The following is a 15,975-nucleotide window of genomic DNA, read 5'->3' as shown; positions in this document are numbered from 1 at the left end:
AGTTAGTTTGAATCTTCATTCCGATGAATTTATCCACAACTAATCCAAAATGGTAGCAAATTTTAGGACTTTTAGACCCCTTATCCAAGTTACATTTATTTATATTTACTACATAGAATGGAAATTCATAGCACTTGGTCATTTGTTCAAATATAAGATTTATAAAATCAATAAATTCCATTTTGAGAAGGGTGTTTTGTTAAATTACTAAGTTTTTCAAAACAGGCCTGTCCAGCAAAATTCAATACTTCTCCCCTAGTACTTTATAAACAGAATTTTCTTTGACTTGTGTTCATTTCCCATGGTTTATGGACCCATTCATACTCTCCATTTTTAGAATCAAAGGTTCCCTTCTGAAAATATCATAATTTTAAGGTAAAATGTGGTCCCAGTTCCTGAATTCCCACTTTCTTTTCACTCTTGAATATGTATCTGTGAAAACTGAAGACATAATCCCGCTGATTGTGGGATGGGCAACCTGCCTCCCAATAACGTGAGGGTTATGTGGAAAGAGAGAAGCAAACAAATATCTAATAGAATGACCTGTTCTAAACTTAGCCATGTTCTAAAGTTATTCAGAATTATCTTGGGTACATGTTCTGTGGGGTCTTCATCTCATTTCTTAATTCCTTTATGAAGACGAACACTGTTTAATCTTAAAATGAGTAGTTGGACCATTTGGCAAGTGACTTGAAATAAGTCCATAAGTTTTATGATCTTCATTAATGACGTTTGTGAAATCTCTTGCAACGGACTGTGGGATGATTTTCTTCAGAGTCAGTCCCTTTCTGTAATAAGCATGTGAATCTGGTATAAGTGTTGAGAGCTGCTACAGAGTCGTACTGTTCTCCCACGAGGTCTATCTGACCTTGCAATGAGAATCTTAAGAAATGTCTATCTGTTGAAGTAAGAAGCAAATTCACCATGAGCCACCTCTTTGCCATTGGGGTCTACTGTGGTTTCATCGTTAACTTACTGTCAACGGTCTTGAGGACAGACTTTCGTGGAGCCTTATCACCAAGAGCTTCTCTTTTTCCCTTTAAGTTTTTTCTTAGCTGCCAACTTTTTCTTCCACTGCTGCTGCTTCCACCTTGTGAACACCACCACTGTTATCCTGAAGCCCAGAGGGAAGGCAGCCTGCTGTCTACAGCCCTGTCATCAAGCCACCAGGTGGGTGCCTGGAATTGAACCTGAGTCCTTTGCAAGAGCAACAAGTGCTCTTAACAATTAGCTATCTCTGCAGCCCCCTCATTGAGACTCTCTTCCCAGGGGACTAGATCATGTCCAGTTGAGCATACAGGATTATGCCATCAGAACTAATGGCCTCAGTCTTGACCAGTGTCGACCTCCTGCTCATAGAAGCCTTTTAAGAAAGAGCTTTAAGGGCTGGTGAGATGGCTCAGTGGGTAAGAGCACTAACTCCTCTTCTAAAGGTCCCGAGTTCAAATCCCAGCAACCACATGGTGGCTCACAACCATCTGTAATGAAATCTGATGCCCTCCTCTGGTATCTGAAGACAGCTACAGTGTACTCATATATAATAAATAAGTAAATCCTTTTAAAAAAAGAAACAGCTTTTAAAATTACATTTTAAAATGTAAATTACATTTACATAATTTTTAAATTTATTTTTGTTTTTTGTTTTTTCGAGCCCAGGTCTCTGTGTAGCCCTGAAACTTGATTTGTAGACCAGGCTGGCCTTGAATTCACTGAGATGCATCTGCCTCTGCCTCCACAGTGCTGGGATTAAAGGTGTGTACCACCAGGCCCAACTGACTCCTGTTATTTTGTACTTTTTCTGGAGCTCTAGGACTGAGAATTGCCTCTAGAAGGGATAGAGGGAGGAGACTCTTCTGGAGATAATTGGCATAGCTCCTCCATTCAACAGGGTAGCCAAAGGTGACATTTAAGGGGTCATGGCTAAAAGTGGGGCAGCTGTAGAAACACAGGACAGTCAGGATCACATACCCATACCTGGGTCCATAATGCTATCTGCTTTGGGCGCCTTAGGATGTGGCAATGAATAACCCCGCATACCCTGCAGGTTCACGTGTGAGGACACTGTCCCTAGATGGTGTGTCTTTCCTGGGGTTTCTCAAACTTTAAAAAAAAAAAAAAAGGAAGCCTGCCTGGTGGAGGTGGGTCACCAGGGTTGGCTTTTGAGGACCACATTGCGCCACTTCTGGTCTGAGCTATTCACCAACCTTCCCAGATATGAAAGCCAGCACCTTCAAGTGCTTGTCATCAAGGTTTACCTGGTTGAGGCTGCTCCCACCACCACGCCTTCCCTGCCATAGTGAACTGAAACCTTCCCTCACGGGGTTTCTATCGGGTGTCTCATCCTGGCAATGATACAGCTAGTATCCATGATGCAAAGCTAATCCTCACACCAGAGAAGGGGTGCAGACCCCTCTGCTGTGTGACTGTTTCCTTCTGACTGTAATATCCCTTCACGGGGACTGGAGAGGAAGCTCAGTATTGAAGGGCACTCTTTGCTTTACGGACGACTCAGGAAGGTCCTCCACATCCACGTGGTGATTCACAGCGATCTGTAACTCAAGATCTATGGTATCTGCCCTCCCCTAACCTCCTTGGCACCAGATACACACATGCATGTTGCACACACATACATGTAGGCAAACACATAAATCTTTTTTTTTTTTTAAATCCCTCCTTGGAGGGAGAAGGGAGGGTCATAAGAAAGCAGAAAGTTACAAAGTCACAAGGCCCCTCCCCCAGGTCATCCAATCAGTAAGCAATCGTTGAGAGGGAGGAGACTTCACTAGAGCTGCCTGCAGGTTGTAACATGGGGGGCATGGGGTGGGGGCCTCCAGGGATCAGCTAGATTTGGGTGGGGTCATTTCTCCAGACTGCCTTTGGTGCCCTATCTGACGTGAGCAGACATCTGTTTACATCACCCCATGAACAGCCACACACCACCCTCGCCTACACGCAGTGCTGAGGGTCAGGCTGGCCCAGAGCTAGGAACTATCCAATCAGAAAATAAAGCATGAAAGGTATGGGAGGGGTGGGTGGTGGTACATGTTTGACGTTTTGACATTTGTCATTTCTGATGTTCAGGTTACAAGGTCTTTGGGTGCCCGGTGACCCAAAGGGACAAGCAAAATGGGAGAGAGACTGCCCCAGCTATCAGCCGAGGAGACCTGACTGACTTGGCTTCTCAGGCAGGAAATAACTGAGGAACCTGAGTGTTCCCATAAGGAAAGTCCTTGATTTGTGTCTGACCTCACATACTCGTGAGGTTGTGAGAAAATTTGTGGTGGGTGTCTCTCCTCTCCGGGATGGGCTTGATCTTCATCAAGCTGCCGTCCCCTCACGCCACCCCCACCGGAACACAGGCCCGAGACACAGGTCAACAGAAAACAAGAATAAATATCAAGACCTAGAGCAACCTTCATGCTTCCTTGGTCTCTGCTCAGGACCAAGGCCAACGTCTGTGATGAGGCCAGAGCTCAGGTCCTAAAGGCCCCATGCGGAAGCAGGTCAGGGATGTTGGCACCTATATCCAGACATCTGTGCACAGGTGTGCACGGCCACATGCTCCTGTGTGCACGTGCTCTCTGACATTCTGTATTTTAAAAACACAATTACCCAAAGTCAGGGTCTGGTACTTCCCAACTTCTCCCCAGGCGAGATAAAAGCCAGATGTCTCCACGACCCCTCAAATTATAGTTTAAAAGGATTTATTGGCACTGGGCCTACTTGGGAACTTAAAGTTTCAAAGGCAGGTGGGGACATGGAGGAATCTTGGCTATCTCTGGGGCTGGGGGACCAGCCGGGATTGGTGGTGGTTCTGGCCCAAGGAGGGTTCAAGATGCAGGGTGCACTATGTAGAGTGTAGAGTGGAAAGTGAACAGAGTACAGGTTCAGAGTGCATGGTGTGGGGTACAGGGTGCAGAACACACACTGTAGATATGGTGGATAACATTATATTTAAAAGTTTAGACTCACTATGCTTGAGAGACCAAACCAAAATATGCCTCTGAGATGAAAGCCCGTATTGTGCGGGGTGTACACTAGCGGTCCGCTTCCTCTTTCTCCCAGATATTGAATACTATTCTGAAATTGATTGGCCTTGTCAAATTTGCTATTCTAGCAAATTTAGTTGTAAGACTAACTGCTATTTCTGCTTTCATCATTAATTTTGCTTCCTCTGCTCAAAGAATGACTAGGTCAACTGCAAGACATATATGTTAAAATGTATGCTTCGGCCTACATGTAAGCTGGCTACATGCACTCTTGTGGGGTTTGCCTTCCTTGATAAGCGCTGGGCTGATATGACTAGGGCTTGCATCTTGGAAGCGATCTCAGGGGCAGCCCTGGCCCCAATCAGTCTGGGTGCCAGTATCTAAAGTAAAAAGCCTCTTCTTATTAAAATGTATTCATGGGCATGCTTAAATCTCTGAGCGACCCCAGACCCTTAGCAGTAGGGTGCGCGGTGTACGGTGCAAACGGTGCGCTAGAGCTCCCGGGCCGAGGCCGGCTCTCTAGAAGGGGAACTCGCAGACGAAGTAGAGGCGCCGCTCACAGTCGTGGTCCCACCAGGACCCGTCGTCCGAGGCCTGGGCCACGCAGTTCTCCAGGACACCGCCATTGGGCTGATCCGGGCTGAGTGGATGTGATGCCGCACTGGGCTGGACGCCGCCGGACTCCGGGCTGAATGCGCGGTGCCAGGCGAAGAACGACACGCGCTGGCCGTTCTCGAAAAGGTAGAGCCCCTCCGAGCGCCGGTCGTGCACTCCCAGCCACACCGGCCAGTTGTAGGGGGCGAGAGCGGCACGTAAGTACCGGCTTAAGGCATCCATTTGTTGGCGGTCCGCAGGCTGCGCTAGGCTCCCACCTCGCGTCTTGCACCGCGCTTGCGCCGCCGCCTGGGTCTCGAAGTCTCGCGAGAGCAGGAAGCACTTGTGGCCTAGGCGCAGGCCCTTCAGGCAGCCTGTGTGTAGGGTGAGGCGGAGTCAGAACGTTGCGGGTAGGAGGGGGCGAGGCCAAAGCTAGGACTTTAGGTGATCAATGAGGTGGAACCGAGGTTGCAGGAGGCGGGAGAGGGCGGGGCCGATAGGTAGAGGGAGGAGCCTGAGCAGTCGAGCGGTGCCTAGGATAGAGGGCGGGGCCAGGTGAAGGAGGGTTAGATAGAGGATGGCCAATGAGGTGGAGGTAGGCTTACTGGGGGCGGAGCCAAAGCGCTGAGGCCCGGAAACCAATGAAGCAAAGCCAGGACTGCAGGGGGCGTTGTTATAGCGATGAGGGCTGGAAAGGGGCGGAGTAAAAGTTAAAACCTCTCTGACAAGTGAAGCCAAGACGGGGTGCTGGGGGCGTGGTTAAAAGGAGACAAGTCCTTCAGTGGTGGAAAACCATCATGAGGAGCTAAAGCACTGAGGACAGAGAGGGCGTGGATAGTAGGAGGGATTAGAACTTCTGTGACCAGTGAGGCCCGGCCAGGCTGTCAGGGGCAGGGCTTTTGTTGGTTGAAAAGGGTGGGGCCAAGGGGAGCCTTGCTAGAGCAGTAGTGTCTTAATGAGGTGGAGCCAGGGCCTTTGGGGGCGTGGCCTGTGTGTGGGCGGTTCCAGGCTATGGGTGGGGCTTTCAGGGTGTGGCACAGGTTGGGGCAAGGAATGTCTCACCCACCATACAATCCAGCTCTAGCTGTGCCAGCACATCCCAGTTCTGTGTGGACCGTCTGGTATAGCGATACCTGTGGTCACCAGGTCTTCAGACCTCCCCGGGTCCCCTCCTCCCACCTAGGCCCTCTTGGTGCTGCTGAGACTCACCCTCCAAGCGGCCGTGCTCCTGCTCAGCACGGCCCTGTACCTCCTTCAGGGCTTGCACTGAGTCGCGGGTGTCACCCACAGCATCACGCAGCTTCCGTAGCCCCTGGGTCAGCTCAACCACACGGGTGTCCAACACGTGCAGACGGATGTGCAACTGGTGTAGGCCTGCATCGAGGCTGGCCAAACGGCCCACTGTGAAAAGACAGAATGCGTGTGCAACTGGAGGCACAATCAGGGCCTCTAAGGATATGGGATGGCGCGGCCCTCAGACTCCCAAGAGTGGGGTGGATGAGGAGATCTGTGGGATGTGTGACCGTGTCGATGAAGTTCAGTGGTTTGAGCTCTTGACAGGCAGGCACATCTGTTGGGTCAGTGAGTGACAGACAGGCCACCCTGGCTTCTGGATACTCACAGATGTAAGTGACAGTGTCCTCTGCTGTGGGAGAAGGGCTGGGGACAGGGTTGGGACTAGAAGAAGGCGCAGTGGTGGCTTCCTCTTCCTCGTCTTCCCCTTGAGTCTCGGTGGTCTCCCAGACCTCTTTGCCTTCAGGGTATTCCTTCTTTCCCACCCCGGTGGGCAACCCTAGGGGCTCCTGGAGATTCTGGGGCAGAGAATGCACGTCAGTGTCCTTCCCGGCCTCCCTCTCCGCCCCTCTCTGAGCCCATTGTTCCACCTAAGCGCCACCAGTTTGCTTTGCCCCTCGAGCCCTCAGTGCCCCTCCAGCACTCACCTTCAGCGTCAGCGACTCCCGCTCTCGCTCCTCCTCCAGGGCCCCTCCCCAGCCTCCCTCCCACTCCCTCCCAGGACCTCGGGCTCCATAGGCAAAACTCAGAAGCTGAGGGACCACTATGGCCCCCAAGAGCCAGGCTGCCTGCATCCAGCTGGGCTTCCCTGCACCCAAACGACTCGAGGTCAGAATGCCTGGGGTGGGGCTGGGGGATAGAGCTAGCAGGGTCCCAGTCCTGCGGGCAGATCACAAGCCCCTTGGGCCTTCTCTCTGCCAGGCTTTCTCTTCTGCCTCCCCTCCTGGTCTGCTCAGTCTCAACTTTTGGTCTCCCCAGCCTCTCTTGGTGTGTCTCCCCGCCCCTCTTGGCTTCCAGGAGGCTCTGCCTCTGTGGCCGGAAACCTCCAACGTTCCAAAGCCTGATCCCGCCTTGGGTCTACCCACACCCACCCCTTGCCACTTCCCAGACCTCTGCTTCTGTCCTCTTTCCTCCCTTTTACAAGTACAAGCACTTCGAGGGATAAAAGGAAGATGGGGAAAGTTCTCCAGGGCATCCTTGGTCCTGGCGGGCCTCAGCCCTGGTCCAAGAACCTTCTCAGAACAGAGCAGGCTATGATAGGATGCCAGCTTTGGACTGTTCGCTTCTCTCTGTCTTGGCCCTTCCTGAGGAGGGGGCTCACTGCAGAGTACGCTAAGGTTGTTATTATCCTGCGGTCACCACTGACCACACAGCCTAATGAAGGGGACTCTTCTACCATTCTCAGGCTCCCCCAGCCTCCACCCAGATGGCCTATCCTGGCCCTGCCAGCCCTTGTGTGTGCCTGCTTGTGGGGATATGTGTGAACAGCATGCATGTGTGATGCTTAAAAGGTGTAACTCCAAGATTCTCCTGCAGGCCAGGCCCTGAGCAGGCTGATGCTGGGGTGGGAGGCGGTGGGAGAGGGTGGGAGGGGGTGGGAGTGAGCCCGGTGGCTCTCCCATCAAGGGAGGAGGAGGGGCTGACAGTCAGAGCAGGCATCTCCAGGATGTATTCTAACCAAGCCCTGGGCGTGAGCAGAGCCTTCTGCGAGCGAGCGAGCGGCCTCATCCCAGCCTGGACCACTGCAGTGGCCTCCCCTTGCTCTCCCTCCCTTCCTCAGAGCCCCTCCAATCTGGGCTGCTTGCCTGCCGCAGCCAGAGCAATCCTTCCAAACCATAAATCAGATCACATTACTCCCCACGCCCCTGCCTCCTCACCTTCCCATCAGGAGCAGGAGAAAAGCCAAAGCCGGCCTCAGCCTCGGTCCTCAGTGCAGCCTGCAGGGCTGGGGCCTGGGAGAGAACCGTTTTCTGCAGTCTCACCTCACCTCCCCTCACCCTCCATCTCCGCTGTGTCCTTCCCAGCCGTTTCCTCCTACTAAAGACTCTTCCCTCCCTCGGCTCTTTCTCATTACTAAAGTCTCAGCTCTGGTGACCATAGGAGATGCTTTCCCAAAATGCCCCCTTTCCTTCTAGGTATGTTCCAACCAGTATGGGCTTGTTTATTTACATCTGCCTCTTGAAGACCAAGGCATGGATTTGGGGGCTACTTCTGTATCCCTAAATCAAAGCAGGGCTTCCTGGCACCTAGTAGGTAGTCAGGTAAGCGGACGAATAAGACCAGTGTTACAACAGCTTGGTAAAAGGCCTTCCTTAAGATGAGAGTTTTGTGTTTATGTTGCACTGGAGTTCTCGAGGTGTCTGCCCGAGTGGAGGTGCTGAGGGCAGTGGAAGGTTCCAGTGCCAGGTTCCAGAAGGCCACGCCTTACCCACACCGTGCCAGGCTCGTGAGTCCTGGGAAGCTTCTCGCGTTAGTCCCGCAGGTCCTGTCAACTCATGAACCTGAATCTAGGGGCCCAGGCTCTGCAAGCAAAAAGCAAAGTAGCTCAGAGAGGAAGCATGGCGGCCTTATGGACGTCACGGGTGTGGCATCGTGTAGCCAAAGCCGCTGGCTCCAAGCAGGTACCTCACATCTGCCCTCAGCTGCCGAGAGCCCCATGAGGGGCCTGGCGAAGGAACACACCAGTTTTCAAGAAAGCCCAGTCAGCAGAGGGCACGGTGACCTTGGGCAGCCCACTGGCTGCCCTGGAGTCTCTCAGGTGCTCGTCTGTAGCACAGAGGTCTCTCATCAGAAGCTGGAGACCTCCATGTAATGCAGAAAGGCCTTGTAGACCGTATACCGCTCCGTAGCCACTCAGCGTTTGCACCAGCGTTTGCCCCAGCTGCTGTTCTCCAGGGACGCAGCTGCTCGGCACCTGGGTGGGTGCATCACAGCGAGGGCCTCTCCGAGCTGGGGACCAACTCCAGCTTATCCCAGGATGCCCCCAGAGAGGCTGCAGCTGGAAACAAACGGAGAAACTACCGAGAACAACCCCCTGTAGGAGCTGGTGTTCCCTGAGGGCCCTGGGGACACTGCTGGGCAAAGTGGTAGTCATGGCTGAAGAGGGCTAGAAGATGCTCAGGGAATCTGCCTTCCTCTGTGAAGGGACCGGGGAGAGAGGGCTAATTAGCTTCGCGTGCCCATCTGTGGGAAATTGGAGGCGATACTGAATGCGTGAGGTGCATGAGGGTACACATCTTCAGGTATGTTCTTCGAGACACCATAGCAGGCCCCTGGAGAAGACAGAGACAGCCTCTGTGCTCTTCACCCTTGATACCACCTCTTCATAGCTGGGTGACCTGGGCCAAATTACTTAGCCTTTCTGTGTGCTGTGACAGGAAAGAAGTCCCCGAGCCTGGCACCTAGAGTAGACTCCAGGGCAGCTGGCGAAGGAGGTGCTGTGCACAGGGTGTGCAGTCAAACGGGCGTACACCCCTGTGGTGAACAGTGGAGTGTGGGTGAGCCGGCTCGGACAGCGCACATGTCTGTCTACCTGTGCTTCTTGTGGGCAGATCTAAGCACGAGACTGGAGTATGGTGTAGGTAGATCTTGCAGGGTGCTGTCTTGTGGCACAGGGGTGTGACATTGTGCATGAAGCTGGGTGTGTGTCTCTGGTCATGTGTACTGGGACAAGCATGCCCCCAAAGAGTAGGGAACTGTGGGTATGCTTGACCAACAGAACCAGCTTGGAGGAAGGAGGATGTGCCTCAAGTATTTCCATGTATGTGAGCTTATATGGAAAGTTGTGTGTGTGCGGTGGTGGGGATATGTGTGTGTGAGGGGGGAGGGTGAAGGTACACACATCTGGGGGTACAGGACCGGAATCTATAACCCACAGTATTCGATTTAGGAACATATAGACTCTACAAATACAAGCAGCACCCCACCATGTGTAGACAGGGTGGGGAGCAATCTGGAGGAGGGGCTCCCCTAGGAAGAGCCGGATTCCATTTGGGTACATGGGGGTAAGCAGGGGTGGAGTCTGGGTTTGGGGATGGGGCAGTGGAGATGAAGGGTGGAGGAGGGCGAGGGGAGGGGGTGGAGCCGCGTTTGGGGGGGGGGGAGAATGGGCGAGGTTTGGGGGCTCAGGGAGGGGCGATATCTCTCTGCGGGCTCCCGGAGGGAGGGGAGAGGGCGGAGGGAGGGGAGGGAGGGAGAGAGAGGAGAGCGAGAGAGAGAGAGAGAGAGAGAGAGAGAGAGAGAGAGAGAGAGAGAGAGAGAGACCGGGTGAGGGAGAGACAGCGAGTGCGAGAGAGCGAGCCGGGTGGCAGTGGAGGCGCCGAGCAGGAGCAGGCGGCGGCGCGGCGGCCCCTGGCAGAGGAGGAGGCAGAGCCGGAGGGAGCCGCGGCGCCCGTAGCCGGCCGGACCCCAGCCCCGGGGCGGGCAAGGAGGGGCGCGCGGGCGCGGCAGAAAGGGGGGGCGCGCTGCGGATGGCCGGGCCCGGCCCGCGGGGGGGGGTGAGGTCCGCGGCCCCCCCGCCCTCCCCCCGGCCCTCGCCCGCCCCCTCCCCGGCCCGCTCGCCCTCCGGGGCGGTGGGGCATGGCCTGAGGGTCCCCCGTATTCGGGGGGGGTGGGGGGGTGGGGGGAGGGGGGAGGGGCCGCGGGCGCCGCCGACCGGGACTCAGCAGCCCCGCCAGGCAGGTAAGGGCACGGGGCACTCCAGGGAGGTTCTGGGGTAGGGTGCAATTGTGAGAACTGGGGTTGCGGGAGAGGGCGGAGGCGCCCCGGATGTCCTTGGCCTGGCGCCGGCTCCGGCCTGGGTGCACATTTAGGGTGTGTGTATGGGGGGGTGAGGGTGTGGAAGGTAGCGTGGTTCCTACGGGTGACACCAAATTGGGTTGCGACCTGGTCCCGAGTGCCCCGTCCCAGATCGTATCCGTGCTAGGAGGGTGTGCCCCATCCCCCACGTGTGCGCCCCCTAAGCCGAACTGGTCTCCGAGGCTCTCGGGTCCACGGCTGGATCCTGGTCCCCGCCTTCCAACCCAGCTCGGCCACTCCCCCACCTCGCCCACCCCAGCACACCTGGGCCCCTCCCCTAGGTCACCCTGGTCCCCAACCACTCCAACCCAGGGTCTGGGCCAGAGCCTCCTACGACGCCTGGACCCGGCGCCCCTTCCAGGCGTCTGTAGTTCCTTCCCACCCGCGCCTCGCGTGCCCATCGCGCCTCAGGTTCCTTCTCCGCAGGCCGGCGCGCCCCCTCTGCTCCCGCCCCCAGTCCCAGCTCCCGCTCCCGACCCGGGGCTATTCTTTCAGCAGCCTCCCTGCTCCCGCCTTCCTCCACCTCCATTCATTCTCCCCGGGCCGGCTCCTGGCCACGCCAGCCATCCCCTGTCCCCCCGCAGCCTCTCAGGGCACCCCCTCTCTCCCCTTCGCCACCCCCCCTCGCCGATTCCTCAGCCCGTCTCGGTACCAGCTGCGTGCCAGCTATTCTTAGCCGCCGAGCTTTTGATTCATGCCGCCCCGGCGGAGTGTGCCCGCTCCCTCCCTCGAGGCCGGAGGGGGAGGGGCCCCGAGCTGTCCTGGGTGTTGGGGCAGTGGAGCCCGCGCTATGGGGGACCTGGCCTTTGCTGACCTTTTATCCCACCTGCCACCCCATGCCTGCAGAGCTGGGACTGCAGAGGGCATGTCAGCTAGGGTCAGCGGAGGGGGAGTGGCTGGGGTCACACTGCCAGGCGGGATGTGGTGTGGGGTGGTTATCAGACAGAGCTGGAGGCCCGGCTCTCCTCCCGAGCCCGGAGCCCGGCGGGTTGAGCCACAAGGCAGGGTACCTGGGATGGGGTGCTTCAGAGCTCGGTCCCCGCGAGGGGGAGGGTTCCTCAGCCCGCGGTTAGACGCCTGCTCGCCTACAGTTCTTGGAACTCTCTTCCTTAAACATTTCGTCTTTCCTTCCCCAACCCTCCCTCCCCCCCAGCCCATCCCCACTCCCCCAAAGTCAGCAGTACCCTCCACTGCTTCCCATCTCCATGGCAACGGTGCAGGAGCCGGGCCTGGTGTGGGGTGGGAGGGACCAGACCAGACATCCTGCTTTCCGGTTCTAGAGTGGGGAGTAGGGGGTGGCACACAGGAGAGATGAGGGACCGCATTTGGAAAGGAGCCACCCCTCAGCAGGCCACTTTGAGAGGGACGACCCTCCCTCCGCATCTCCTGGTCACCCATATTGTCGCAGCTCACTTCGTAGCCTCCTCCCCAGACACCCCACCCAATCCAAGTTCTCCTCGGTGGAGCCGCCAGTACCGAGCAGTGCCAGCCCACCCACCCTGCTGTGCCATTCCTGAAACACCCACAGGTCACCTGCAGCTGCCCACACCCACCCAGGCCACCACAGCTTGTCACCTGGACCTTCCAGCCAGAGCCAGGGCCAGCCTCCCTAACCACCCACACATCCTCTTCACACGCCCCAGTAACCTCTCATCGGTCCCTTGGGCACAGCTCAGGGGAACTTCTCTTTTCTGTTCATCCACCCCCACTCGTGTCCCTCCATCCCCTACAGAGACAGCTCATTCCCCAGTAGCAGGCCTCCAAACATGTGGTCAGCCACACTTCAGTGAAGTCACCAGCTCTCGGGCACCTCCTGCTGCCCCAGGCTCAAAACTCACACCTCCATCTCGCCTTTACTATAAAAGTCAGTCTCCACCTCCCTGGGGTGAAGGGGCCAGGCTCTGGCCAGGGGGGCAGGATGCCGGGGTGGATTGGTCCACCTGTCTGTCCTTAGCTAATTTTAGCTTCATTTTTTTTTTTGTAGTTTGACAAAGTGGGCCACTAGCTCCCGCGGTGATTCTGTGATTTCTAGGACACACTGGGTCAGCCGCAAAGTGGAGCGCGGGGGGTGGGGGGCTGCAAGGAGGGCCAAGGACGGGGAGGAGAAAGGGACCAGGAAGGCTGCAGAGGTGATGCGAGCCTGTCTGCAGAGGGCTGCCCCTGTGCCTGTCTGCTGAGCGGTACTGGTGGCCTCTGAGTGGCTCTACAGTGAGGATCACCCTTGCTTTGCCCAGCTGCCTGTGATGCTGCTGTCCCCCGTCGCCCCGTGGCCCCACGATGACCCACAGCCCCGCGACAAGCGAGGACGAGGAACGACACAGTGCCAGCGAGTGTCCCGAGGGGGGCTCAGAATCGGACAGCTCCCCAGACGGGCCAGGAAGAGGCCCCCAGGGGACTCGGGGCCGGGGCAGCGGAGCACCTGGTAACCTGGCCTCTACACGAGGCCTCCAGGGACGCTCCATGTCTGTCCCTGACGACGCCCACTTCAGCATGATGGTTTTCAGGATTGGCATCCCTGACTTGCACCAGACGGTGAGTGGCCACTCACCTGCCAGCTGACAGACACATTGGCCAAGTCTTTCCCCACCCTCAATCCCAGATCTAGCTGGAATCTTATTCCTTTTCCAACCTACCCTTGACCTTCAGACCCTTGACACAACCTAGCCCTGGCCATCCTATCTCCCACCAGAAATGTCTACGCTTCAACCCAGATGCCACCATCTGGACAGCCAAACAGCAAGTCCTCTGTGCCCTGAGTGAGAGCCTACAGGACGTGCTTAACTACGGACTGTTCCAGCCAGCCACCTCAGGACGGGATGCCAACTTCCTGGAGGAGGAGAGACTTCTAAGAGAGTACCCTCAGTCCTTTGAGAAAGGGGTACCCTACCTGGAGGTGAGGCCACAGAACTCTTAACAGAAGTCACGCTGTGGAACACATCCGCTCCAACTCCAAAAGACCCCTCAGTGGGCTCTTCAAGACCTCCCTGAGTCCAAATCACCAGCTGAGTTGCCTCTGATGGCGTCCTCTCCTCTCCCTATGCCATCGAATGAGGGAATCCCAACTACATAGTCATTCAAGAACATTCCATGTATGTGGGGAGGGGTCCATGTTTATACTTACAAGGTAGGGGTTAGAGTGCCATAGACCTCGATGACCTTGCGCTCTTGGAAAGGTCGCCCCTAACTACAGCTATGTCCATGCTAACCCTGAACCCATTCTGGGAGGATGAGAGGAGTGCAGACATTGATCCCCGACAATGAATCTGATAAGTCTGTGTGTCCCCCCATATCCTATCTCCGGCCTCAGTTCCGCTACAAGACCCGAGTCTACAAACAGACCAACTTGGATGAGAAACAGCTGGCCAAACTGCACACGAAGGTGAGAGTGAGCACCCTGCCGCCCCGCGCCCAGAGCACCCTGTCACCTTTCCCAGTCTCTCCCCAGCAACCATTCCCTCTGCCAACGCCTCAGTTACACCAAGTCCCCCATTTACTTCTGAGGGAGACACCCATTCACCTCCATCATAACCCCTTCCCACTGGCCTCTGTGGCCTCACCTGCCCAGACCCATGCCATCTCTGCCTGGTGTGTGCATGGGTGCTGGTGGTGCTGCTGGTGCTGGTGGTGCTGCTGGTGCTGCTGGTGCTGCTGGTGCTGCTGGTGCTGCTGGTGCTGCTGGTGCTGCTGGTGCTGGTGGTGGTGGAGTGTGTGGATGGGTGCTGGTGGTGCTGCTGGTGCTGCTGGTGCTGCTGGTGCTGCTGGTGCTGCTGGTGCTGCTGGTGCTGGTGGTGCTGGTGATGGTGGAGTGTGTGGATGGGTGCACATGTGGAGGTTAGAGGACAACTTGGGGAAGTCAGGATTCTCTTTCCATCCTAGGGATCCTGAGGGTGGAGATTGTGTGGTCAGGCTTGGTGGCAGGCGCCTTTGCCTGAAGAGCCATCCCACTGCCTCACCTTATATTTAATACAGTCTTTTACTGGCTCACCCTGGAGAAATGTCAATCTCCACTCCCCAGCACTAGGATTACACGTGCACACAGTCACCCCTGGCTCTCATATGTGGGCTCTGGGGACTCGAACTTGGGACTACATCCTTGAATATCAAGCTTACCCTAGACCTTCCATCTGCTCTTTAGACTCTGCCCTCTTTGCTCAGGAGTCCCTTCCCTTACCCTGCATCGGCCAATTTCCTGCCTGGGAGGTATTTCGTAGACATCCACAGTTCCCCAGTCCTGAGCCTGCATCTCCACAGACTCTGCCCTTTTTTCCTAAGCCACATTTATTCTGTGTGGTCCTTTCCTTCCTGGCCTCGGGTGATCTGTCCCCCGTGTCTGCCCTGGCCCTCTAGGAGCTGGGAGGAAGTTAGCAGGCTCATCTGGCCAGGGGGAAATAATTCTTGACATTTCGTGGAAAGAAATTCCCGGATCTGTTTTTCTTCCAGGCTTCTCTCTCCCACACCATCCACCGCCATCTTTCCCTCTCCATGCCTTCTCCTCTCTACCTGTGCCATCCACTTTGGGAGCCAGTGGCCGTGTACAGTTCCTTTGTACATGTGACAGGTGTGAACTGAGTCACACCTCAAAAACAGGACAAAAATTCCACTGCATCTTTTTCTAACGTTTATTTTATTTTTAATTTGTGTGTGTGTGTGTGTGTGTGTGTGTGTGTGTGTGTGTGTACATGTGAATGCAGTCACCCAAAGAAGCTAGAAACTTTAGATGCCCAGAAGCTGGCATTTACCTGCCGTAGGTGGGTACTGGGAACTGAACTCGGGTTCCTCTGTAAGAGCAGCAAGCACTCTTAACCGTTTAGGGTGTCTCTCCAGCCCCCATAATATCCTTTTAAAATTACATCTATTTCTTTCTCATTGTATGTGTCTGGTGGCTGGGTGGGGGTTGCATGTTCATGTCATGACTCATATGTGGAGGTCAGAGGATAACTTTTCCTTCTCTATGTGTGTTCTGGGGAATCAAATCCAGGTTAGCAGTCTTGGCCACAAGCCCCTTTACCACTGAGCCATCTCACCACCCCCAGGCCATGGTATTTTAATTATTTTCTTGTGGATTATGTATCAAAACAGTGACTAAGGATATATTCCTTTGAGAACACCTGTCATCAGCTTGGATTTCAACAGGGTTCACAGTTTCCCTTTGTCTTGGAGTTTTTGTTGCTGTGAAGGGACACCATGACCACGGTAACTTTAGTAAAGGGAAACATTTTATTGGGTCTGGCTTACAATGTCAGAGGTTTAGTCCCTTTTCATCATGGCGAGAAGCATGGCAGCACACAGGCAGACATGATGT

General features: G+C 55.4%; 2 protein-coding genes and 1 pseudogene across 2 annotated transcripts in view; 1 reads left to right on the top strand and 2 right to left on the bottom strand.

The window, feature by feature from the left end:
- Positions 1-263: 263 nt before the first annotated feature.
- On the bottom strand, positions 264-1,984 carry LOC127693163 (ribosome production factor 1-like; annotated as a pseudogene).
- Positions 1,985-3,687: 1,703 nt separating this feature from the next.
- On the bottom strand, positions 3,688-6,880 carry Clec11a (C-type lectin domain containing 11A). The gene is made up of 4 exons (XM_052164424.1): positions 6,524-6,880; positions 6,205-6,394; positions 5,793-5,984; positions 3,688-4,957 (listed from the first exon to the last, which is right to left on the bottom strand). The coding sequence occupies exons 1-4, from the start codon at positions 6,668-6,670 to the stop codon at positions 4,509-4,511; spliced, it is 978 nt and encodes a 325-aa protein (XP_052020384.1). The 5' UTR covers positions 6,671-6,880; the 3' UTR covers positions 3,688-4,508.
- Positions 6,881-10,499: 3,619 nt separating this feature from the next.
- Shank1 (SH3 and multiple ankyrin repeat domains 1) overlaps positions 10,500-15,975 on the top strand; it is a 49,627-nt gene continuing 44,151 nt past the window's right edge. The window contains exons 1-4 of the mRNA XM_052164419.1: positions 10,500-10,556; positions 12,908-13,205; positions 13,363-13,566; positions 13,981-14,052. Coding sequence (XP_052020379.1) covers positions 12,951-13,205; positions 13,363-13,566; positions 13,981-14,052 — 531 coding nt within the window. The 5' untranslated portion in view covers positions 10,500-10,556; positions 12,908-12,950. The remainder of the gene's footprint in view (positions 10,557-12,907; positions 13,206-13,362; positions 13,567-13,980; positions 14,053-15,975) is intronic.

This window comes from Apodemus sylvaticus, chromosome 1 (assembly GCF_947179515.1).
Source record: "Apodemus sylvaticus chromosome 1, mApoSyl1.1, whole genome shotgun sequence".
NCBI classification, from domain to species: domain Eukaryota; kingdom Metazoa; phylum Chordata; class Mammalia; order Rodentia; family Muridae; genus Apodemus; species Apodemus sylvaticus.
This window is presented reverse-complemented; position numbering and strand designations above follow the sequence as displayed.